Source organism: Bos javanicus, chromosome 22 (assembly GCF_032452875.1).
Source record: "Bos javanicus breed banteng chromosome 22, ARS-OSU_banteng_1.0, whole genome shotgun sequence".
NCBI classification, from domain to species: Eukaryota; Metazoa; Chordata; class Mammalia; order Artiodactyla; family Bovidae; genus Bos; species Bos javanicus.
The window spans coordinates 13,825,948-13,853,172 of record NC_083889.1 but is presented as its reverse complement, the minus strand read 5'-3'; the positions used below and the strand labels follow the sequence as shown (position 1 = coordinate 13,853,172).

The 27,225-nt window shown below is 38.1% G+C and overlaps 1 protein-coding gene across 5 annotated transcripts in view; it reads right to left on the bottom strand.

Moving 5' to 3' along the window:
• CTNNB1 (catenin beta 1) overlaps window positions 1–27,225 on the bottom strand; it is a 47,683-nt gene that overhangs the window by 9,926 nt on the left and 10,532 nt on the right. For all 5 annotated transcript variants that reach the window (XM_061396053.1, XM_061396055.1, XM_061396056.1 and 2 more), the window contains exons 2-7: window positions 4,444–4,504; window positions 3,767–3,994; window positions 3,320–3,573; window positions 2,950–3,188; window positions 2,659–2,860; window positions 1,386–1,530 (exon numbers count right to left, since the gene is read on the bottom strand). In XM_061396053.1, the coding sequence (XP_061252037.1) occupies window positions 1,386–1,530; window positions 2,659–2,860; window positions 2,950–3,188; window positions 3,320–3,573; window positions 3,767–3,994; window positions 4,444–4,456 (1,081 nt within the window). In that variant the 5' untranslated portion in view covers window positions 4,457–4,504. The remainder of the gene's footprint in view (window positions 1–1,385; window positions 1,531–2,658; window positions 2,861–2,949; window positions 3,189–3,319; window positions 3,574–3,766; window positions 3,995–4,443; window positions 4,505–27,225) is intronic.

The following is a 27,225-nucleotide window of genomic DNA, read 5'->3' as shown; positions in this document are numbered from 1 at the left end:
AGCAAACATTTCCAGCTACCTACTGACCTTTTAGTCACTTCACAGATATCAACTCCCTAAATAACATTCATCCTTTGCTACATATTTTTAATATCAAATGATTTCATTCCTAAAAGTGTGTAACACATCCCAGAAGCCTGGTCTGCTTGCCTTTGGTCAAACTGTCACATGATGCTAATATTAATATTCCAAACACCTCACTGTGATGCTGTAGCCAACAACAGCTTCTCATTATAGGATAAAGACTGAATTCTTTAGCATAACCTTCAGGAACCCTTTAGGATTTGCACTTCATCTCAAATGGACCTAAGCATTCAACACCTGTGTTTCCAAAGCTGCAATAAAGCATGAATAAACATCATCCAGGGACCTAGAAAGTCTGGCACAACACAGGCCTGCCTGGCTCTGGCCCATCACCGTCATCCTGAGCTATTCATCCCACTACTCACTAGGTTCTAGTTACACAGACTTCCTCTTCAGCACCTAGAACGCAGTGATTTCTTTCCTACCTTTAGGACCATCTGGATTGCACTTACTCCTTACTTCTCATACACATGAAGCCTTCTCATTCTGTGATTTCATTTAACATCCGCCTCTTACAGAAGGACATTCCTGCCCCATTAACTCTGTATCACTATTTGCTGTTCATTTCTCTCGTAACACATTCCAGTTTGTAATCACCCCATCTTTTTGCATATTTCTGTCTCCTTCACCAGCCTGATTTTATTATACAAGAATAAATACGGGGACCATACCTATTTTGTTGCCCACTGCATACCAGCTTGAAACACAGGGGCTGAATATTTTCAGAATAAATGAGCATCAGAATAACCTGGGAAATTTTTTTTAATTTAATTTGAGGCTAATTAACTTTACAATATTATAGTGGTTTTCACCATATACTGACATGAATCAGCCATGGGTGCACATGTGTTCCCCATCCTGAAACCCCTCCCACCTCCCTCCCCAATGGGAAACTTCTTATAATCGAGATTCCTAGGCCTCCAGTCCCATGCATTTCCAGCTATTATTGACTCTCTTGTCACTTCAATACTCCAGGAATTCTGATTAAGTAAGCCTAAAAATCTGTATTTTTTTTTAAACAAATACATTTCAGGTATTTCTGGAATAGCTGTTATCAAGCCTATTATCAGCCATTGTTTTTGGTAATATGATCTCTGCCTGAACTAGGCTTGAACAGCGCCAAAGACGGTGTCAAGCAGAACATGTCCTTTGTCTGAATGCAACTTTGGCTTCAAGCTGAATACAACCATTACTTTCAGCCTGTGAAGGTCAGTTTGATCACCCTTTTCCTAAGAAAGGCAATCTAATGAGAACTACATATGCTGCACGCATGAGAACTCAGAATAGCCAAGTACACTTACCAGCTTCTACAATAGCCGGCTTGTTACTGGAGCAGACAGACAGCACCTTCAGCACTCTGCTTGTGGTCCACAGTAGCTTCTCATAAGTGTAGGTCCTCATTATATTCACTAGAGCTTGAGGTCCACCACTAGCCAGGATGATGAGCTAGAAAGATGTGTATATATTGTTAATCATGGAATCTTGATCAAATGCCCGAGAAAAGCCTTTATTACCAACTGATTTTATTATACAAGAATCTCAGCAGCGTAGTGACATAAATGTACACCTGGTCGTCATTAACTAGACCCCCAGACTGGGGTCATATTTAAGCCCTGCTGCTACAAAATTTCACTCACATTCGTGTACCTCAGTTCTCCCAAAAATATATAAACTGGCCCAGTATTATTCTTCCCACACTGATCATAGTAAAAGGAAAAAAAAACAAAATCCATGTTGTTGTGAACAGTAATGCCCAGATATGAAAGTTATGTCACGGCTGATTTGTTGCATGGAAATCTGAACCAGAATGGGCACTTATTAATAAACACTCCTAATATATGCTTTGTCTCTTTGCCTTTCCTCATCATATCTACCTCAAAAAGAGACAGCATTAAATATTTATCCCCACCTTTCCTTCCCTGCATACCCCACCTCCTGACTCTACCCCGATTTCCAAAGACAAATCTTTTCACTGTGTGCTTCTACTAAGAACTGTTTCCCATTATTCTTTTAACATGTTCCACTAAGCCCTGCAGGATCTGCCCTATCTCAACAGTCTTATCTCACACCCCTTCTCTTCCTTACTCTCTGTATTTCCTGAATTTCCACACCTCACCTGGTCCTCCCTCCCTCAGGAGAACTGTCACAGATGCCATTTCCTCTCCCTAACCTTCATTCACCTTAGTCAATCCCTTTTCATCCATAAGAGCTGAACTCATCCATCACTTTCTCCAAGAAATCTGCATAAACCCTCAAAAAAGGGTCTGGTTCATTTACATGCTCTCATATAGCCCTTCTACTTCCTCCTAAAACTTGAACTAAATAAAGCAGCTTATTATTTCAATGTCTCTCTTCCACCCGACAATGAAAGCTTTAAGAACAGCCTGCATGCTATGTCCCTATCACCTAGTACAGTGTACACACCAACTCAAACAGTAAAACAGAGATGTCCAACTTCTCTGAGATACATACAGAGTATAAGGCATACAATAAATCTGCAAAAATCTGTAGAAGGACATGACACTGGGGGTCTCCAAGGCTCCGTGACAACCACATTCAGAATAATTCTTTTACCTTGCTTTCTTGATTGCCGTAAGCTAGAATCTGAAGACAATCTGTTGTAATAGCCAAGAATTTAACATTCGTTTTGTTGAGCAAGGCAACCATTTTCTGCAGCCCGCCAGCTAAACGCACGGCCATTTTAGCTCCTTCCTGATGCAATAAAAGGTTGTGGAGAGTTGTAATGGCATAAAACAATACAGAATCCACTGGTGAACTGGGAAGAAGGAAAAAAGTCTCATCAGAAATGGTGTGATTGCACTCTCCTCCTCCTGAGCTTGGAGCATTCTGACCATGTTTTCTTACCCGAGCATCTTCACCAGGGCAGGAATGCCCCCAGATTTAAAGATGGCCAGCAAGCCCTCACGATGGTGGGAAAGATTGTGCAAGGTCCCAGCAGTGCAGCGAGCTGTCTCCACGTCATTTGTGTTCTGCATGGTGCGTACGATAGCAGACACCATCTGAGGAGAACGCATGATGGCGTGTCTCGAAGCTTCCTTTTTAGAAAGCTGATGGACCATAACTGCAGCCTTATTAACCACCACCTATAATATACAAGAATTAAGAAACATTAGTTTTCAGTTTTCAAATACTGAAGTAAGGTAGACATTTTAAGACTATTTCCTTGGGAGTTTCCTTCAAAGCAGATTAAAAAGTTGGCCATGTCTCTACTTACCTGGTCCTCATCATTCAGCAGTTTTGTCAATTCAGGGATTGCACGTGTGGCAAGTTCTGCATCATCTTGATAGTTAATTAAGTTTACAACTGCATGTTTCAGCATCTGTGATGGTTCAGCCAGACGCTGGACGTTAGTGGGATGAGCGGCATCAAACTGTGTAGATGGGATCTGCATGCCCTCATCTAGCGTCTCAGGGAACATAGCAGCTCTCACCCTCTGAGCTCGAGTCATTGCATACTGTCCATCAATATCTGGAAAAGGTGAATTCAACAGTCAGATCTCCATAGCTCAGCATTAACCCCAACAGTCAAGCTGATGCTGCAATCACTCCCTTTTCTTTATCACGCTGTTTTATTTAAGCTGTTGCATGCTAACTTTTATAAGAGTAACTATGCAGTTCTCAAAACTGCACTCTAACTTTGAGTAAGGTAATAATATTCTTACCAGCTACTTGTTCTTGAGTGAAGGACTGAGAGAACCCCTGTTCCCACTCATACAGGACTTGGGTGGTATCCACATCCTCTTCCTCAGGATTGCCTTTACCGCTCAGAGAAGGAGCTGTGGTGGTGGCACCAGAATGGATTCCAGAGTCCAGGTAAGACTGCTGCTGCCAGTGACTGACGGCTGCTTTTCTGTCTGGCTCCATGGCCATGTCCAGCTCCATCAAATCAGCTATAAAAAAAAAAAAAAAATCAAACAGCATCAATATTACTACCAGGAAAATATTATCTCAATTTGAAAATAAAAATCTGTGATATGACCCACTGAAATCTTTTCAGAAATAAAGTCTGAAAGACAGCGAAGGATAACAGAATGATGGCCATCAGATCAGCTCAGGGATGAAAAATCTATACTCTTAGGAGACCACCTAACAGTTACTCACTGAATCAGTGAAGAATGGTACTGCATCCAGGCTCCAGAAGCAGTCATCCAGACTAGATTCCTGCTGGTGGCTTGTTTGCTATTTCACCAAGCCATTAGGAGAAGTGGGCAGAAAATGGAGCAAAAGGTAGCCTGACAAGTAAGCAGGGAGAGAGGAAAGCAGGGGAATCTGAGCCAGACTGGGTTAATGGCAATGAAGCAGAGCCCCAGTTTCAGTAACTGAAGACTACAATACAAACCTTGGGTAGCCATTGTCCACGCAAGATTTTCAAAAAGGTAGTATGGTGTACTTCAGAGACCCTAAAAGAGTTAATCAAAGTCATTAGTATTTAAAATTGTTTATTTTAATACTTATAAGTCACTAGGATAGTCTGTCAAACATCACGGACTACATCCACAAAAAGCCCCAAATCCTCTTTTACCATGTGATATAGTGAAACACAGACATTATGATCTCCTCTACATACTTCAACCACAGCTCTATCACTGCCAAACTTTTAAGTTTTCACTTAAACTGTAATAAGCACCTCTTTTTCAGTATAAATACAAAGAAAGTATAAGCACTCTAGTAATGAAAGCCAGGGGGAAAAGGCTATTCAAAATCAACCCTTCCTTGGGTTTCAAAAGTCCTCTCCTCTCCCTTTTTAACTTCTTTCACAAAAAAAAAAAATCATAGGTCATCTTTGGACAACAGAGGTCCAATGGGATTTTTAAAACACCAAATTTCACTGAACAAGTCAACTGTTACTGTCTCCTGATATAATACAATGTCATCTAAAATAGCATCATAAAGCAGACTGTGGTGACTGGATCAGAACAGATTTCAGATGGTTTACTAAGAAGTAACATTACTTTTCAAATTAGTCTGTAACACAAAATTAGAAGCACCATTTTCTAAACTTTTCTAAGTTCAAATTTATAGCAACAATTTATTATAAACACAAGTATTACTGTCTGGAATACTTTCATCAATATAAAAATCATTCACATATATATTAAAAATCTTAGCATCTAATTTTATGTTTGCATTTTGGCTTTTTTGTGTAATATTCAGGAAAATGCTGAATTACGCAGCTATTTGCAAATGAGACCAGTTTAAGAGCTCATGGTCTCCAGATATTCCTAACAAAATTTCCTTCATTACAAAGTCTGTCCCTTAACAAGTTCACTTTGTACTAAAAATTAAATATTAGATGTAAATTACCAATGTGGACTAGATATTTAAATGTGAACTGTGTTTTTTATCAATGTACAAAAAGTTTAAATGTGTTTAATGCAGTTGGAAACTTACTTTAAAGTCCTATTTTCTGTCTTAGGTAAAGGAAGTATGTGCTGATTATCCTGGAATTGCTCTTCCAAAACTGGATTTTTATAACCACAAAGATCACTTGACACCTAAAGGTGACAAGAGCTGTGGATACAATTGTTTTTATCATCCACAGTAGAAACAATCGACAGTTTACTTAGAAGGCAAAATGAAGGTCAGAAATTAACAAAGTTATTCCTGTCAATAAGAAACCTATATTTTAAAATCAAGTACTAAGCAGGATTATGTGTTCCATGTTTCCATTCAATAGGATGGGACTGGGGTGTAGAAACTTGCATTTTTATTGAACATTCTAGTATGCAGAAAGCAATCTGTAAACCACATGGTAAGAAATACAATGATGGAAGAAACCTAGGTTCTTTGTCCACTTCTGGCTGTATTTTAGCTCCTTATCTTTTGCCTATCTGAGACTGGTTATTTAACCATTTCTTTCCCACCCCTTGGAAAAAATGGGTTCCCCATTCTAGCTCCCAATATATTACTAGGGAAGGGGACTTATATGTTCCACACTGAGCTCCTCCTCTGGCCAATGCCACAGGGCTCAGAAACCAACTACTCAAATCTACAGTTGCCACAGTTTAAGAAGTGCTTTGATATATCTGGCATTAAGAAAAAACATTTTATAGTGTTTTTTTTCTTGATACAAAAGCAAAACATATTCGCCGTGTTACTGGGTAAAATGTATGTGGGCTGACCTAGTAACCTGACCATGATTTCCAATGTCATTATGGAAAAGACATTTTCATGTCTTTGTTCCAAACTTACAATATATGAGTTTGTATGTTGGGGACTTCTTAGTACAATTTTATTCTAGCACTTTCAAACTTACACAGTATGCAACACACATAAACATTATTTTTACTCTTTATGGCAGCCCTCTGAAGTATGGGAGGCCAAGTGTCAATCAGAAAGTAGAGAAGTAAAAAGTAGAAGAAGGAATGAAAACAAGTATATACATAAGCAGCAGTATATACTAATTCACCCTCACACTATTCTTCAGACAAATCTAGACTTACCTAAAACCTGAGAATCATTTACTAAACAACTGAATATACTGACCAGAAAACTAGGGCAGAATCTTGCCTCAACAAAAAGCTTTCCTTATTCTTCCTCTAGGCAGAGCTTTCAGCCAAGGGTTGGCTTGCCTCCACTACACCCTGCCAATCACTAAGGGCCTAGAGTGCCTAATCAACTAAGGCTTAGCAAAGACTTCCTGAAAAAAAGACTCCAGAGAAACAGAACTTTAAAACTGGCGTAAAGTGGGGAGGGAAACAATGTTTCACTTTATTACCCTCATAAAGATGGCAGAGAATAAATAAGAATGAAAAGTTCAGGGAGAGCGGATACATGTACATGCTATGGCTGAGTCCCTTTGCTGTCCACATGAAACTATCACGACATTGCTAATTGGCTATATTCAAATATAAAATTAAAAAAAAAATTTAAGTTCAGTAAAAAACTGAAATTGTGAAAAACTATAGAGCATAAAGGAAAAACACAGAATATAAGGAAAGAAGCAAGAGAATCAACTTGGGATCAAGGCTTCAACTGACATGCACTTCAAAAAGAAATATGAGTAAGAAAAATGGGGAAAAGCCCACTGTGTACCGATCAAGATAAAGGGAGTATGATGCTTTTCAAAAAGAAAAAAATGAAGTACTAAATGTTCCTAGATGCAAGTGACCTCTAACTATAGCCTACATTTAGAATGCTTCATTTCCTGCCAGCTTTATCACCACCAAGAGTGCTCTGACAAAGAAAGAGGGTGCCAGGGGATCACCAACTTACCCAGTCTAATGGCGTAGTGGACACACGCATTCTTTTTTTTATTTTTCTCTTTTTGCTTAATATATGTTCTTTTTCTAACGATACATTTTATAAAGAACATCTCAAAATTCATCTTATATCTAATACATATAATTTCAATCTAAGGATAAAGTTCATTCTGAACCATACCTTATTCAAAGTATTACTATTGAATACTTAGCAATCCGATAAGTACTGAATTACTTATTGATTCAATACTTCAACTGAATTTTTTCTTCAGTTTTTCTAACAAGGGCACCTAAGCATGCTAGGTTTTTCTTTTTTTTATTATCAAGATTTTCAAATATGCACTAAGGCAGACCCAACTTTCTACTGCACAAAATACCTATACTTAACAACTGTTCGTATCAGGCCATATTGGTGTCTTCCTACAGGATGATTTTAAAGCAAATTACATACATCAGTACGTTATGAAGCTATAAAAAACAAGGATATTTTCTTATATATCACAGTCTAAATACAAAAGATTAGCCTTAAAGCTTAACTTGAAAATGATGGTTGGAGGCTCCACTTCACCTTCTGTACTAAAAGTGGTCCTCGGTCAAAACCTAGACCAAGGAAATTGTAACACAATACAGATTTCATCTATCAATACAAAATTATCTTGATTACCTTGGATTTCAAAAAGTTTGAGTACTACTTATTTAAAGTAACTTGGCTACGTAAAAATAAAACATCTATTATAAAATCAGTACACTAAATTACTGGCAGTTCATGCTAACAATTCGCTTCTCCAATAATCTAGTAAGAAAGCTGATAAACTTTTCATATATTTTCGGGGATTTAAAAAATATAGTTTGTAGTAAAATCTATTTTGTAAATCTAAAAGCACATACATACGCATTTTTATTAACTGTCACCAATACCTTGCCATTTAAAAATTTATACAGTCTCCTCAAATCTTCCTGTTTAAGCACTTTTTATTCAACACTAAAATGTTTAAATCACAACTTACTCTAGTTTCCTTTCTGCTTTTACTCCCAGAAGTGGGGGGTGGTGGTGGTGTGTGTTCGTCCATCCATCCATCCTGGGAGGGAGGGAGGGGGTGTGTGTGTGTGTGTGTGTGTGTCTGTGTGTGTGTGTCTGTGTGTGTGTGTCTGTGTGTGTGTGTGTGTGTGTGTGTGTGTCTGTGTGTGTCTGTGTCTGTCTGTGTGTGTGTGTCTGTGTGTGTGTCTGTGTGTGTGTGTCCTGGGAGGGGCCTTTTCAAAATGGGCAATAAAAAACTTAACATTTAATGAGACTTTCGCTCCTTCCTCTGAAACACCTACATTAATGTCATGGTACAAAAATCGCTATTATAAATCTGAACTGTGGCAAGGGGAAATCAGGATATTCCTGATTATTTTCCTGTCTTCTCTATCTCATCCATAAAATAATACATGTGTGTGCAAAGTCACTTTCAGTTCAGTTCAGTCACTCAGTCGTGTCCAACTCTTTGCGACCCCATGAATTGCAGCACGCCAGGCCTCCCTGTCCATCACCAACTCCCAGAGTTCACTCAGACTCACATCCCTCGAGTTGGTGATGCCATCCAGCCATCTCATCCTCTGTCGTCCCTTTCTCCTCTTGCCCCCAATCCCTCCCAGCATCAGAGTCTTTTCCAATGAGTCAACTCTTCGCATGAGGTGGCCAAAGTACTGGAGTTTCAGCTTTAGCATCAGTCCTTCCAAAGAAATCCCAGGGCTGATCTCCTTCAGAACGGACTGGTTGGATCTCCTTGCAGTCCAAGGGACTCTCAAGAGTCTTCTCCAACACCACAGTTCAAAAGCATCAATTCTTTGGTGCTCAGCTTTCTTCACAGTCCAACTCTCACATCCATACATGACCACTGGATAAACCATAGCCTTGACTAGACGGATCTTTGTTGGCAAAGTAATGTCTCTGCTTTTCAATATGCTACCTAGGTTGGTCGTAACTTTTCTTCCAAGGAGTAAGCTTGACTACTTAACTTGACTAAAGTCACTTTAGTCATGTCCAACTCTTTGTGACCCCATGGACTGCAGCCCACCAGGTTCCTCTGTCCATGGGATTCTCCAGGCAAGAATACTGGAGTGGGCTGCCATTTCCTTCTCCAGGGGATGTTCCCAACCCAAGGATCAAACCCATGGCTTGTGCGGCTCCTGCACTGCACGCGCGATCTTTACCACTGAGCCACCAAGGAAGCCAAACAGTATTTTTCTTTGGTGTTCCTATAATAATGACATTTTGTTATATTTGGTTTTCTATTAAATTTACTATTAGGTGTTTTTAACAAAAATAGAAAAGTCAGTTCCTTTTGTTGTAGACTCTTTACTAAATATTATCTGTACTTTATCATAAGTCTATATTATAACCACACCTCCAGATTCCTGAATATCTAGTTTGTGTTTCCTATTTACCTTGCTATTCAAACAAAGTTGAAAAAATGTCTTTGCATATAAATTCATTCTCTTATTTTCATTTCCCTTCCACCTAAGGATTGCTTCAACTACTGGGTTAAATAAGAACTTTTAAGTTTTAAAGTTTTGATACATAGCTTGAAAATATTGATGCAGCATAAACTGATAGTCACCAAAGAAGGCACTGTACTAGTGACCAGCTTACCCCAAGGGCCTACCAAGCACCGGCTGCTTTCTCAGACAACTTTTAAGCTACATCCACCTATCTCATGTATACCCCACCCGCCTCCCTACAAGTTCTAAGTTCTGAGATTAAAATTAAATGCTTCATTTCCCTCCCTACATGTAGCCATTTGTCTTGCTAGACTTTTATGTAGTTCTTTTGCATTTTTATGCACTACATGTGTATGTTATGTGTAAGGAGTCACTGGGATAATCACTGATATAGCAAGTTAAACCAACTATGTGTGTCTGAGAATATGAATTTACTACTTGAAACAATTCAATTTTGGCTTTTATCCTTTACATGTATATGTTGTTAGTCTCAATGATGACTAACTTCACACAGAATCTTTGGTCAGTAACACAATCCTAGTACAGTCCTGATCCTCTAGGGGAGAAAAAAATGTTTTTCAAGACAAATTTTCACTTTATCTACTCTAAGAACAAACTACTACATAAAGTAGAAACTTTTTCTCCAGCTTATACTAAAATATAAGCTACCAAAGAGACTGATTTTTTCAATTTTGTTTTTATTTTCATTTTTATTAATTTTATCTCAATTTTGTTTGTTTTTGAATTTAAAAACTTTATTATTATACTTGATTTAAAATATGTTCATTTCAGGCATACAGTTTCAGATTCTTTTCCATTATAGGTTATAAGATACTGAATATAGTTGTACTATATAGTAAATTCTTATTGTTTACCTATTTTATATACAGCAGTGTATATATGTTAATCCCATTATTTCTAACTATTCCCTCCCTCTCCCCTTTCCCCTTTGGTAACCAGTTTTCTTTTCTATGCCTGTGAGTCTGCTTCTGTTTTATAAATAAGTTGATTTGTATCAAATCATTTTTCTTTAACTTACTTAGTATGATAATCTCTAAATCCATCCATGTTGCAGCAAATGACATTATTTCATTCTTTTTTATGGTTAAGTAGTCCATGGGGTTGCTAGGAGTTGGACACGACTGAGCGACTTCACTTTCACTTTTCACTTTCATGCACTGGAGAAGGAAATGGCAACCCACTCCAGTGTTCTTGCCTGGAGAATCCCAGGGACGGCGGAGCCTGGTGGGCTGCCAGCTATGGGGTCGCACAGAGTCGGACAGGACTGAAGCAACTTAGCAGCAGCAGCAGCCCGCTGTGTGTGTGTGTGTCTCTGTCAGTGGACACTTCCGTGTCTTGACTGTTGTGCACAGTGCTGCTGCAAACACTGGTGTGCATTCAAGATTGATATTTTAAAATACAGCTATTTCAAAATGCATACAGAATAGCTTTATCTACAATAGTACATTTTATAATTTCCAAGTATAATCTTGTGCAAGTTAAAATAACTGTTTATGTAGTAAAAGTATAAAGAATATACACGAGTCCAGGTTCGATGCACGGTACTGGATGCTTGGGGCTGGTGCACTGGGACGACCCAGAGGGAGGGTAGGGGAGGGAGGAGGGTTCAGGATGGGGAACGCGGGTATACCTGTGGTGGATTCATTTTGATATTTGGCAAAACTAATACAATATTGTAAAGTTTAAAAATAAAATAAAATTTAAAAAAAAAAAAGAATATACACCAGTTTCTTAATACCCAGGGGTAAAAGGAATAGGAAAGGAAAGGATATTAAAAATGGCTTCAACTCATTAGCAGTGTGTGTGTGTTTAATCAAACACAGCAAAATTACATCTGTTAATCTGGGTAGTGAGTTCATGGTATTTACTATATTACTCTCCACACTTTACATAGCAAAAATAACTAAATAAAACAAGAACAAGCTATACATCAGCATTTCAGATGATATGATTTAAACTCCAAATATGATTTTAAAATAAGACTACCTCTGTTTATAAACAGAATCTCACAGACATAGAGAATGAACTTATGGTTACTAGAGGGAAGGATTCCCGGGGGAAGGGATAGGGAGTTTGGGATGGATATGTACACACTGCTGTATTTAAAATGGATAACTAAGGAGGACCTAGTGCATAGCACAGGGAACTCTGCTCAATGTTATGTAGCAGCCTGGATGGGAGGGGACTTTAGGGGAGAATGGATACTTTTATGAATGGCTGAGTCCTTTCGCTGTTCACCTGAGATACCACAACATTGTTAATCAGCTGTACTCCAATATAAATCAAAACTTTTTTTTTTTAAAAAAAAGAATAACTTTGTATGTTAACCTTTTAAAATTCATTCAAATGGAATTACCAAAGATAGGCACAATAAAGGACAAAAACGGTGAGGACCTAACAGAAGTAGAAGAGATTAAGAAGAGGTGGCAAGAATACACAGAAGACCTGTAAAAAGTTCTTAATGACCCAGATAACCACGATGGTGCAGTCACTCACCTAGAGCCAGACATCTTGCAGCATGAAATCAAGTGGGCCTTATGAAGCATTGCTATGAAGAAAGCTAGTGGAGGTGATGGAATTCCAGTAAGCTATTTCAAATCCTAAAAGATGATGCTGTTAAAGTGTTGCACTCAATATGCCAGCAAATTTGGAAAACTCAGCAGTGGTCACAGGACTGGGAAAGGTCTGCTTTCCTTTGGAAATTGGAATGAAAACTATGTCAAAGAATGTTCAAACTACTGGATAATTGCACTCATTTCACATGCTAGCAAGATTATGCTCAAAACCTTTCAGGCTAGGCTTCAGCAGTATATGAACTAAGAACTTCCAGATGTTCAAGCTGGATTTAGAAAAGGCAGAGAACCAGAGATCAAATTGCCAACATCCAATGGATCATAGAAAAAGCAAGGGAATACCAAAAAATAAAATCTGCTTCACTGACTACGCTAAAGCCTTTGACAGTGTAGATCAAAACAAACTGGAATATTCTTCAAGAGATGGGAATACCAGACCACCTCACCTGCCTCCTGAGAAAGCTGTATGCAGGTCAAGAAGCAACATTTAGAACTGGACATGGAACAAAAACTGGGAAAGGAGTATGTCAAGGCTGTATATTGTCAGTCTGTTTATTTAACTTATATGCAGAATACATCATACGAAATGCTGGGTTGGGTGACTCACAAGCTGGAATCAAGATTGCTGGGAGAAATGTCAACAACCTTAGATATCCAGATGATAACCACTTTGAAGGCAGGAAGTGAAGAGGAACTAAAGAGCCTCTTGATGAGGGTGAAAGAGGAGAGTGAAAAAGCCTGCTTGAAACTCAAGATTCAAAAAACTAAGGTAACAGCATCTGGTCCTATCACTTTATGGCAAATAGATGGGGAAAAAGGGGAAACAGTGTCAGACCTCATTTTCTTGGGCTCCGATATCACTGTGGGTGGTAACTGCAGCCATGAAAGTAAAAGACACTCACTCCTTGGAGGAAAAGCTATGACAAACATAGTGCATTAAAAAGCAGAGACATCACTTTGCCAACAAAGGTCCATAGTCAAAGCTATTTCCAGTAGTCGTGTATGGACGTGAGAGCTGGACCATAAAGAAGGCTGAGTGCCAAAGAACTAATGCTTTTGAACTGTGGTGCTGGAAAAGACTCTTGAAGAGTCCCTTGGACTGCAAGGAGAACAATCAATCCTAAAGTAAATCAACCCTGAATACTCATTGGAAGGACTGGTGCTGAAGCTGAACCTCTAATATTTTGGCCATCTGATGGAAAGCCAACTTACCTGAGAAAGACCCTGATGCTGGGAAAGACTGAGGGCCAAGAGAAGAAGAGGGCAACAGAGGATGAGATGGTTGGATGGCATCTCTGACTCAATAGACATGAGTTTGAGCAAACTCAGGAAGATAGTGAAGGTCAGGGAAGCCTGGCCTTGCAGTTCATGGGGTTGCAAAGAGTCAGACACGACTTAGTGACTGAAAAACACCCAAAAAAGATACAAGTATTTTACAGAAACTCTTGTTAAATCAGCTGAGCTTTACAAACTCAAGTCTCAAATATAAGGATAAGATAACCATGTTCATCTACCTGCAACGGTAGCTGTCACAAAAGCTAAACAAGGCTATAAGTCATTTTAAAAGGCTAGAGACTGTACGTATGTGGGAAATCTGTGGGAAAATGTTTGCATTACATCCTGAAACTGAAAATTCTGTTTCTCAAAGTTCACAAAATGACTGCCTAATACTTTTATACTAAGGACACTCTTTGCTAACATTCTAGAGACACTTTTATACCCATTTTAAGTGAATTTCAGAGTCTGATAAAGCTGCACAGAAAACATTATTCAATTAAATTTTTAGTGAAAGTTACTAAATTATATGCAAACTATATTTCTATATACATTTAGGATAGTCAGAAAAACATATCACAGAAAGAGTTCACTCATAAGTGCAACAATAAAAAACATAAAAAAGTACATAAAAATCAAATGGAAAGCTGCCTTATTCCTAACTAGAATTTTTTTGTACTGTATAAACAGGCCAGTTTTCTCGTAGTTCATAAAGTCAGCGTATTTCCAACAAAACTGATTTCTTTAGGAGTGAAAATGATTCCTAAATTCATTTGAAATGGAAGTATGAAGGTAATTAAAAAAAAAAAAGACTGAAATAATGATAAAAAAGAACCAATTCTATCAGATACTAAAACTCAATATAAATCAACAGCCACAGCAATTAAACAATGTATATTATTGGCAGCAGGAATGGTTAAGAGACTACAGTAATCAGAAAACATCCAGACATAATGTGGTAATTTAATAAATGTAAAAGGCAATATTTCAACTGTGGGAGACAGCTGGACTATTTGATTAATAATACTAGGAGAAAAGGACATTTTTTCCTTGTAAAAAAAAATACTACTTTTAAATCCTTACTTGGCTATATTAAATCTACACAAGACAAATATTTACATTCAAAAAAAAAAAATCAATGAGACAAAATATGGTATACATGAAGGGTGGTATACATGGAAATAAAACTATGGTAAGAAGCCCAATATGGTAAGAAGCATGACTCTGAACTCTGAAATCAAAAAGTAAAGACAGGATTGTATGTGTCTGTTTGTGTGAAAAACTTTAAAAATTCCAAGCCCCCCCCCCTAAAATAAACAACCATGCATGAAGTACTTTTAAAAATGATATATTGAACACCATAAGTGAAACATGATTATAGGCTAATACCCACAGCACACAAAGAACTGAGGAGAAATCAATAAATATAGCAGAGGAAGGGCAGGAACCACCACTGAAGGAAAAATAAACAGCAAAAAATATACACAAAAGAGCTTAAATTCATTTTTTTTCTGCTTATCAGATTGTTAAGAGCAAAAAGATTAATAATACTGATGATATGGATATATTTAAACTGGCAGAAGGTTTTTGGACAGTAAGTTGGCACTATTCATTAAATATAAGTGTAAACACTCTTTCACATAAAAATACCACTTTATAATAGAAATGTATTCTGCAGAATATTCACAGAAGCATGCCAAAAGGTCTGCACAGTGAAGCATTCATAAAGCTGGAAATTAACCAAATGCTCACTAACAAGGGAGTGAATAATGTATCCATTGGACAGAATGTACATTCATCTACTGAACAAATATTTAAGTACCTTTTATGTTACTAGCATTGCATAACAGTGAATAAGAGTCAGAGTCAAGGTTATAGTCTAGGAAAGCCTGCATTCTATTAGAGAGTTAAGCAACAAAAACAAAACAATTTAAAGACTGAGAACTGCTGTGAAGACAATAAACAAGGTAAGAGTAGAGTAGCTAGCGAGTGGCTGGTGACTAGTTAAGAAAGACTGCTGAGAGAGGAAGTGACAGGAATATAGGAGGAGCTAGCCAGGTGAAGATGGGGCAGAACACTCCTATGCAGAAAGCCAGTGCAAAAAAAGGAAAGACCTGTAAAGAAACAGCACTGAAAGGTCCCCTGTGGAATCCTGACAAGAGGTAGGGGCCAGGTCGATAAAAGGTATACTGGGAAGCCAATAGAGTAACTAACACCTATGATTCCAGATTTTTTTTTAAGTTCACTCTAGTGTCTATATTGGAGAAGGCACTGGCGACCCACTCCAGTATTCTTGCCCGGAAAATCCCATGGACGGAGGAGCCTGGTGGGCTGCAGTCCATGGGGCTGCTAAGAGTCGGACACGACTTCACTTTCACGCACTGGAAAAGGAAATGGCAACCCACTCCAGTGTTCTTGCCTGGAGAATTCCAGGGACGGCGGAGCCTGGTGGGTTGCCATCTATGGGGTCACACAGAGTCGGACACGACTGACGTGACTTAGCAGTAGCAGCGTCTATATGGAAAAGAAAAGATCATGAGGGGCAAAAGAAAAGCTGGAAGAAGAGTTAGGAGACTACCGTGAATCGTCCAGGTGAGAGGGATAGAGGATTACTACGAAGCCATTAAAAAAACATAGAAAAAATACAACATGTATCTAATACACAAGCTATTTACATACTTTTAGACAGACTTCTCACACACACTGGCAAAAGAAAATGTTTAGAAATAATATATTGGTATTAGAAATGATACTTTGTCCAAGAAAACAGCTATCATTTAGCACACTATGTTAGCCAAACACTAAGTATATGTTTCTAAACATAAAAACTAAGGGATCTATAAAATGGACTTTCTGAAAAAGAAATGTGGAAACTACTCAGCCGATCATTAGCACCTCAAGACACAAACTGCTTTTTAAAGAAGACATTATTGAGGTGGATAAACCTAGAACCTATTATAGTGAAGTGAGTCATAAAGAGAAAGATAAATATTGTAGTCTAGCACACATATATAGAATCTAGAAAAATGGTGCTGAAGAATTTATTTACAGGGCAGCAATGGAGAAACAGACATAGAGAATAGACTTCTGGACATGGGAAGAGGGGAGGAGAGAGTGAGATGTATGGAAACATATTATCATATGTAAGATAGATAGCTGACAGGAATTTGCTTTATGGCTCAAGAAACTCAAATAGGGGCTCTGTATCAACCTAGAGGGGTGGGATGGGGGAGAGATGGGAGAGAGGTTCAAAACGAAGGGGATATATGTGTACCTATGGCTGATTCATGTTAAGGTTGATAGAAAACAACAAAATTCTGTAAAGCAATTGTCTGTCAACAAAAATAAATTTAATTTTTTTAAAAGACATTATTTTTTTATCTTAGGAAAAATAAACATTTTCTAAAAGAAAGGAAATCAAACACAGCAATTTTAAAAATTATTTAGCCAAATGTCATTTTTATTGTATCAATAAATTTCTATTTTTAGTAAATTAATCTGAGTTTTTTCAATTATTCTACTAAAGTGGAGATACTCTAAAAATCAACTTCATCACAAAATAATGTCAGATACTTGATTAAATTATTTACATTACCTTTAAAAGTATCTTTTACAGCTTTAGTGTGTTTCCTTATAGTATCATGTAAACATCTAACTCTGCCCTAGAAATATTTAATAAGGTAGCATAATTAAATGACTAGCAACTTCAGTTCTCAGACAAGTTGTCATCTCACGAACTCTTCCCAGCAATCGCATAAAGTAGGTAACATTCCCCCAACCATCAGATGAAAAAAAATGACTAGCAGCAGTTAATAAGAGTATAGCTAGTAAACTGCTCAGTTAAAACTCAAATCCAGGGGGCTTCCCTAGCAGTCCAGTGGTTAAGAATCCACCACACAAGGCAGGGGACATGGGTTCGATCCCCTGTTGGGGCACTAAGATCCCACATGCCGTGGAACTACTAAGCCAGTGAGACCCTAAGTCTCAACTACTGAGCCCGAATTCTGGAGCCTGCACACTTCGACTAAGACCCAAGGAAGACCAATAAAGAAATAAAACTATTAAGAAAAAAAAAAAAACCTCAAATTCAAGTTTGTTTAGCTCAGTCACATCCCTTTTCAATCAAATCATGCATCCCATCCCCACCCCAAAAGTTGTAAAAATTAGTATTTAACAATTACTGCTGCAGTTAAGAGCAAGGGTTAACAATTTTTAAATAAAAGTATCATAAGTAAGACTAAAGAACTACAATCTTTGCACAGTAACCACAGCATCACTGCATACTCCATACTTTGTGCCTAGAACAAATGCTGACAAGAAAAATGCAGGATCATCAAATATGACTATATTATACTAAGAAAATGGAAGATTTTACTTCAAGAAAATTTCCAGATGTTAATCCCTAAATTCAGGCTACCAGCAGAGTAAATGGCAAGTACTCAATGGCTTCCATAGGCAATTTGATGCATTGCTTTATATCCCGTAACCTTCCTCTTCTCCAACTTGTTACAAGAGTTTCCCTTCCCCACCATACCAGCACACTGATCTTTAAAAATAAATAAATGAAATTAAAAAAAAAAAAAGCAAGCTCAGGAAGTGAACTTTGAGAGGGCCTGGGACTCTTCCATGAGTTTCTCACTGTTTCTAAAATGCTTAGCACAGATCAAGCTCTTACTTAATGGACTGAATATGCTAAAAATAAGAAAAATGTTCTAAAAGTAGGCAGGATAACAACTAAAATGTAAAATAGAGGCTCTAAGCCAACAACAATTATATATAATCTAAGAGACTTAATGCTTTTAGGAACATGAAGGATTCACTTGTGAACAATCTATCTTACCTAGAACAGAAGTCAGCAAACTTTTTCTGTTAAAGGCCAGACAGTGAATACTTTAGGGTTCTGTAGGCCAGAAGCTCTCTGTAGCAACTATTAAACTCTGTTACTGCAGTAAGAAAGCAACCACAGACAATATGCACACTAACAAGCAAGGCTGCTGCTGCTGCTGCTAAGTCGCTTCAGTCGTGTCCGACTCTGTGTGACCCCATGGACTGCAGCCCACCAGGCTTCTCCGTCCATGGGATTCTCCAGGCAAGAACACTGGAGTGGGTTGCCATTTCCTTCTCCATTGCATGAAAGTTGAAAGTGAAAGTGAAGTCGCTCAGTCCTGTCTGACTCTTAGCGACCCCATGGACTGCAGCCCACCAGGCTCCTCTGTCCATGGGATTTTCCAGGCAACAGTACTGGAGTGGGGTGCCAATGCCTTCTCCCAACAAACAAGGCTAGGTTCCAATAAAACTTTATTCATGGAAAGTGCAAATTTGAATTTTGTAAATTTCATGTGTCATGAGATATTATCACCTGAGATATTATCTTTAGGCATTAAAAAGTGTAAAAATCATTCTTAGTTCGCAGGCCCTGAAAGCCAGGTGAGGTGGCAGGCAATAACTGACCAACCCCATTTATTACTTACTTTCACTGAGAACAAACCAGGGGGCAAGTGAGTTTACTTCTGAATTAAACCTAAATGTGAAGAACAGCAGCAGAAAGGGTTTCTAAAAAGTATCTTCAAAAATAAGTATTACTTTAAAAAATGAAACTGGACCAAATGACATGAAAGCCACATCAAGACCATCTGTTTTAGAAAAACCATTTCAGGCCATTAAGAGCAGGAACATGCTAAAACCGAAATACAGCTCAACATATGCATGCATTTTTCTTCAATGTTAGCCACTGTTATTAATTAATGATGGTCATTATTAATATATCACTTAGACCCACATGTTTGGCCAATGGTGACAGTGTCTGAAGAGGATGTGATGATAATACATAAATTATGTGTTACCTAGAATTATTTTTTAACTCTCTAGAAACAATTTCTAGTGCTATCAACATAGACAGAATGATTTATTTTTTCATTTACTTTTCCCCCAATAGTGTGTATTTATTTCTCATTATAAGTTAATAAACATCTTTATACAGAGGAATGTTAAGAATATTACTGTCTTAATAATTCCAACTTTCTATGCCATTTAGTTTAATTTTTCAACAGTTACGCACCTGGTACTTTCAGAAAATGTTCAATGAACATTTTTGAAAACATTAAGAGGTGGGGGTTAGGGAACCAATCTCCACATGGTGGAAAATATGAATATTGTTATCTCTACACCTCAGAAACACAGGAATTGATAAGTGACTCATCCAAAGATGAGACAGAATCAAGGTTCAAACACTAGTCTTTTTTAATTCCACATATTGTGATCTCTAATCTGACAGAAACTTTTCCTCACATTTTATTCAAACATCTGTAAAATCAAAATATAGGCACTATATTTACTGGCGGAAAAAAGTTTTTAAGTTGATGCATGTGATTCAAACCCGTGTTCTTCAAAGTCACCTGTATTATGTATGTTCATACCAAATGTGTTTCCTAAAGCATTTTTAAACAATGTACCACAGAGATAAAAATGTAGACATAAGCATACAGATCAAATAAATTCCTTATAGTGAGCTGACTTTGATACAAATACTGTAACTTTTGTTTTTTATTATTTTTATTATTGTTTGATATATATTTCTGCTAATTCTTTTACCTTTTGACTCTTTTAATTAATTGCCTCATATATTGAATATTCACTGGAAGGACTGATGCTGAAGATGAAGCTCTAATACTTTGGGGCAAGAACCAAGCCATCAGAGGGGACCCTGATTCTGAGAAAGATTGAGGGCAAGAGGAGAAGGGGGTGACAGAGAATGAGATGGTGGGATGGCATCACTGACTTAATGGGCATGACTTTGAGCAAACTCAGGGAGAAAAGTGAAGGACAGGGAAGCCTTCACTATGAACTGTGCTGCAGTTCATGGGGTCACAAAGAGTCAGGCACGACTTGGCGACTGAACAACAACATACACCGAATACAACCTTTTTAAAAACATTTTATTTCATTTATAGCTTTTACAAATTGTATGTTGGTCTTATCCCTCATCTTATTTTTGTCTGCAAATTCTAACATCTGGTTTATTTCAGCATTCTTTTTTCCTCTTGATCTTTAGTGATTTTTTCCCCCTTAATTTTTCACATGTCTAGTAACTACAGATTGTATATTATATATCTGATATTGTGTATTGGATATATTGTGGAAACTCTGGTTTCTGGAGTCTTCTTTTAAACATTCTTTAAGGCAGTCAAATCATCTTAATTTTATAGAGCTTGGTTTCACACATTATTAGAAGTGATCTATCTCAGATTTTACCCTTAGACTTAGGGTGAATTACCTTAATCCTGGGAAACATCTTTAGTCCTCAAGTGTGATTGTTCTCTGGTTTCAAATGAAAAGCATGAAGTATTTACCAAGACCCCCTAATTTGGCAGGATTCAAACTCCAAACTCTTCTTCACAGTGAGGGTGGAAGCTGAAATCTCTGCTCATACTTCTCAGTGTTCCATGTACTGCTTTAAAATGAGCTCCTTGGAATCGCCCCCACTCCACACACACACAAGTTTACACACAGATTCTGAAGCTTCCCTTTGGGACTGCCTTCACTCTCAATCTACCTATCCCTACCCTCAATTTCCAGCCATCCTGGCAACCCTGAGCGCCATCGTCTGATACCACATGAGCCCTAGACCTCACTAGAAACGCTGGTCGTAGCTCTCACCAGGGAAGCCTTAGAAACACGGATGGCACCGAGTGAGCGTGTCCTTCTTTCATGGTCACGTCTCCTCAAAATTCCGTCTTCTTTTGACCATTCTCCGGTACCTTCAAACAGCTATTTTTATATTTTCTCCCAAAGTTTCTAATTTTTTTCTTCTAGTTTTATTGATATAACTGATACATACTGTGTAAGATACACAGTATGATTTCATTTACACACATCATGAAAGGATTATTACAGTATATTTAGCAAACATCCATCACCTCATATATAGATACAGAATTAATAGAAAAAAATTTCTTCTGGTGATGAGAACCTAGGATTTACTCTCTTAACAACTTCCATATATAACATACAGCAGAGTTAATCATGTCGTACATTACATCCCCAGCACTTATTTATAACTGCAAGTCAGTACCTTTTTTAACTGCCTTCATCCAATTTCCCTCTTTAAAATTGTTTTTTTAACCAAAAAGATCTCCAATCTTGCTTGCAGAACCGTTTAAACTGGTCCTCCCAAAGGTTCTAACCTGGAACTTTAAAAAACACAGATTACCTGGCTCCAGCCCCATGGTTTTCTATCAGTTGCTGTGCTGTATCACTTTTTAAGTGCCATATATGTTGCCAATGCTGCTACTCCCAGAGCAAAGAGCTACAGATAGAGACAAACTATGATTCAACTCCATGTGTAACAGTAACCCAAGCTAAAAAAAAAACCCGCAAAAACAAAACATAAACCTGACTCCACAGAGTAACCCTAGCAGCAGTTCCTTGAGAACCATCTATTCATTAAGACAGCACATACTCTGACTTAATCTTTAGCCAACTTTTGCCCCCCACCATGCACAGCAACAGCATGGCACTCTTCCAAGCAGAAGGACCTCCTGCTGCCTTCGACAGCCTTACCATAATATTAGGTCGCCTAATTATGAGGTTTTCATACATTTAGGAAGAAGAGAATATTATATAGAAGAATAAGCTAGGAAGCATTTACTTTCAATATGTTACTCTGATACCTCAATACAAAGAACTTCAAGGAACTCTAAACTGCTGTTCTATTGTGAGTCCAAAAATATACTGGTGAGTGAGTCAAAACCTGGAGCTATATACAAATGCCCAATCGGTATATTATGTTCTTTGTCTTCTCAATTTACCAAATTGTGAGGTTAAGAGATTTGCTGTCCCACAAGAAATCTTTCCCATAATTCTTTCGTTTACTCAATAGTTCTAGCATACAGCAATACCAATAGCATAAATGCAGTGAATGGAGAGATCTCACATATTCAACAAATTCGTTACGCAACTGCTATATGCCACGAAGAACAACAGATTCTGAGGGTACAGCAGCGATATAAAACAGACATCGTCCTTACATTCTTGACAGACACACAGACAACTGAATAACCAATTACAAGGAGTGTAACAAGTGTGTAACAAGTGTAACAAGTATGTAACCTGTAACAATCACAAGTGTGTAGCTGAGTGACAAGTGGGAGAAGGCAATGGAAACCACACTGGGACAAGCGAAGGCCCTGCGTGAGGAGCAGCCACAGGCTTCTGTGGCGGCCTTCAAGGGAGCCTTCAAGCTGAGACCTAAAGATGTACAGGAGCCAGCACATAAGGAGCAGAGCAGGAACATTCCAGAAATCAGAAATAACGTGCACAATTCCAGAATTGTTAGGACTATCTTTTAAGACCACAGTAGTTTGATAATAGTGGGAAAGAGTAATTACAATGAGATGAGGTTGAAAGTAGCCAGACCATGTAGAACTTTTCAGCCCTTAAAAAAAAAAAAAAGGATTTCTTATTCTAAATGCCATTGGAAATCCATGAAGGGTTATAAAGCAAGTGAATAACAAGATCCTATTTGAGTTTTTCAAAACTGACCTTGGCTATAATGAAAAAAACTGAAAGGTTAACAGAAAAAAGGTAAACCAGTAAAGCAATGCCCAGTGACAGATGGTGGCTTAGGCTAGGCTACCACTGGGCACAAACAGTAGCTAGATTAGAGAAATACTTTGGAGACAGAAAAAAGAGGCTCTACTGATGGACTGACTGAAGTAGATGAGAGGAATTAAAGATGACTCCTAATAAACAAGATGAAAAGACAATCCTCAGAAAGAAAGAAAATATTTGCAAACAAAGCCAACTGACAAAGGATTAATCTCCAAAATACACAAACAGGTCATGTAGCTCAATAAAAAAAAAAAACAAAAAAAAAAAAAAAAACAGGGCTTCCTTGGTGGCTCAGTGGTAAATAATCTCCCTGTCAATGCAAGAGACATGTATCCGATCCCTAGTCCAGGAATATCTCATATGCCATGAAGCAACTAAGCCCATGTGTTACAACTACTGAGCCTGTTCTCAAGAGCCTGAGAGACACAACTATTAAAGCTTATGTGCCCTAAAGCCCACGCTCCACAACAAGAGAAACCCCAGCAATGAGAAGTCCACACGCAGCAACAAAGACCCAGCACAAGCAAAAACAAGCAAAAAGGTTAAATTTAAAATTATATATATATATATAAACAATCAAAAAGTGAGCAAAAGACCTAAATAGACATTTCTCCAAAGAAGACATACAGATGGCCAAGAAGTGAATGGAAAGATGCTTGACATCACGAATGATTAGAGAAATGCAAATAAAAACTACAAGGAGGTATTCACCTCACACCAGTCAGAACGGCCATCATCCAAAAGGCTACCAACACTGAAGAGGGTGTGGAGACAAGGGAACCATGCTGCACTGTTGGTGGGAATGGAAACTGACATAGGCACCATGGAGAACAGTATGGTGGTCCCTTTAAAAACTAAAAAACACAACCAACATATGACTCCAACAATCCCACTCCTGGGCATATACCCTGAAAAAATATTTACACTAGTCAGGACATGCAAACAACCCAAATGGCCAATGACAGATTAATGGAGAAAGAAGATGTGTTACATATATGCAGTGGAATATGACTCAGCCACTGAAAGGAATGCAATAGTCATTTGTAGAGATGTAGATGAACCTAGAGTCTGTCATACAGAGGGAAGTCAGAAAATCAATACTGTACATTAACACATAAATGTGTAATCTACAAAAAAGGTACAGATGAACCTATTTCCAAGGCAGGAATAGAGGTGCAGACATAAGAGAACGGAAGTGTGAACACAGGGACGAAAGGGGAGAGTGAGACGAATTGGGAGACTAGGACTGACATATATACATAGCACCATGTGTAAAACACATGTTGCTGTTTAGTCGCTAAGCCATGTCTCTTTGTGACCCCCGTGGACTGTAGCTCACCATGCTCCTCTGTCCAAGGCATTTCCCAGGATACTGAACTGGGTTGCTATTTTCTTCTCCAGGGCATCTTTCCAAACTGGGAATTGAACTCAGGTCTCCTACATTGGCAAGCAGATTCTTTACCACTAAGTCACCAGGGAAGCCCGTAAAATAGCAAGCTAGTGGGAATCTGCTATAAAGCACAAAAAGCTTGGCTTGGTGCTAGCTCTGTGATGACCTAGAAGGAAGAGATGAGGGGTTTGAAGGAAGTTGGGGGAGAGGAGATATATTCATACATATAGCTGATCCACTTCACTGTACAGGAGACACTAACACAACATTGTAAAGCAATTACATTCCAATAAAAAAAGACAAATGTACCCCAACGTTCGCTGCAGCACTATTTACAATAGCCAGGACATGGAAACAACCAAAATGTCCATCGACAGATGAATGGATAAAGAAGTTGTGGTACATTTATACAGTAGAATATTACTTAGCCATAAAAATGAAAAAAATTGGGAAATTTGTAGAGAAGAGGATGGACCTAGGAGTCTAACATACAGAGTGAAGCAAGTCAGGAAGAAAAAAACAAATGCTATATTTTAATGCATATATGTGGCACCTAGAAAAATGGTACAGACTGCAGAGCAGGAATAGACACACCCATGTAGATAATGAACATGTAGACACAGGGGGTTGGGGGTGGGATGAAAAAAAAATTACTCCTAGGTATGTGGATTGCGCAATTAGGCTGTGATACTTCCTGAGCTTGGAGTATGTGAGAAAAAATAGCCATTAGTCACACACGGCTATTTAAATTTTTATTAAAATTTAGCTCAGTCACATTACCACATTTCAAGTGCTCAAGAGTCACATGTAGCTGGTGGCTACCATATCAACCTCACAGATGTAGAACATTTCCATTATCACAGAAAGTTCTACTGGACACTCCTGTTCCAAAGGCAAGTTCAAAAACAAAAATGCACCAAATGCTAAAGTGACCCAGCAAGACTAAAGGTAAAAAGTATCTCTTTCATTGGTCAACATGGAGGTCCAATAATGAGTTCAGCAAAAGGAGGTTCACTGATAATAAAAGCCAAACACAAACTGAAATAGGAGATGAAAGATGAAGACCATATCCACAGGATATGTCTTTCAGAGTGTGAAAGGGAGCAGAGAAATTAAAGGGGCATTAGCTGCAAAGAAACAAAAGTCATCCAATTCCAGAATATTCACCTATTCAACCAATATTTATTAGCATCTAGAACTTCCACACACTGTTCTGAGTACCAGGCATACAAACCAGAACAAGATTGTGAAAGGAGAAAAGAAGCAAGTAAACACAGGTTACTTCAGAATATGATGAAGTGCAACAAACCAAGTAAAAGAAGATGGTAAAGTGAAAACGCGTGAACTGGGAAGAACTCAATCTAATGGGAGCCATAAATGACAGGAAGGAACCACCTCTGCAAAGATGGAATATACTTATGTGCTACTGGGAAAGATCCAAAGTGAGGTGAAAAGATTTAAAAGTCATTCACTCAACACATATTCACTAATCAACTAGTGTACATTATGATTCTAGGCACTGGGAAGAAAGCAAAAAGTGAGGAAATAGACAATAATCCCTGTCTTTCTAGAGCTTATGTTCTAGGAGGTTAAAAAAAAAAAAAGGGAGGAAAAAATGGTAAAATATCTATGATGTTAGACAGTGTTGAAGGCTAAAGTAAAACAAGCAAGAAAGGAGGTAGGAAATTAATGAAGAACTGGGTTTACAGAGCCGGCACCTCCAAAGCATTCCTCCAACCTAGCTCTTCTGTGCCCAGTGCTACCTGACCTAAGTCACCACCACCTGTGTCACCGGCATGACTGCTGTAGTTATTTTCCTGGTTTCCACTCCTTTCTTAAATCCTTTCAGTTTTATTTCTTTGATGAGTGACAGGAGGAAAGAAGTAGGTGATAGAGAGAATAGTCTAAACACACAGGAGAGTGTGCTTTTACAGAATGAGACCATAAGCCCCTGGAGGTTTTTGAACAGAAAAGTTCTATGATCATTGCTTTAAAAGGATTATTCTGGTCACTGTGTTGAGATTACATTTAAAGGGAACAAATGTAAGCAGGAAGACCAGTTAGAAGACCTCTTCAGTAACCCTAGGATGGCATGGCTATGAAATGGCATAGTAAGAAATGGCTGAATTTTGCATCTATATTAGAAGAACAGACAATTTTCAGACAGGGTACAGTGACAGAAAGACAGTCAAGAACGGCAAGGTTTTTGGTGTAACTAAAAAGGTGCATTTTAGGACATACTAAGACAAGCAGCCTTAGGAGAAATTGGGAGCTCAGTTTTAGATATATTACATTTGAGATGCTAAGAAGCATGTCTTAAGAAAGACATCCAAAATGTTGGGGGAAACGTTGGCTATCATGACCTATAGTTCAGGGCAGAAACTCAGGCTAAGGATATTAAATCTGGAAACCGTCAGCAAACAGGTTAAATACTATGTTTAAAGCTATGAGACTCGAGTGTATTTCAACAATGAAAAACGAGAGATCCAAGTGCTAAAGTTTCAGCCATTCCAATGTACAGATGAGACATAACATAAAAAGCAAAGAGTAAGGAGGAACCACCAGTA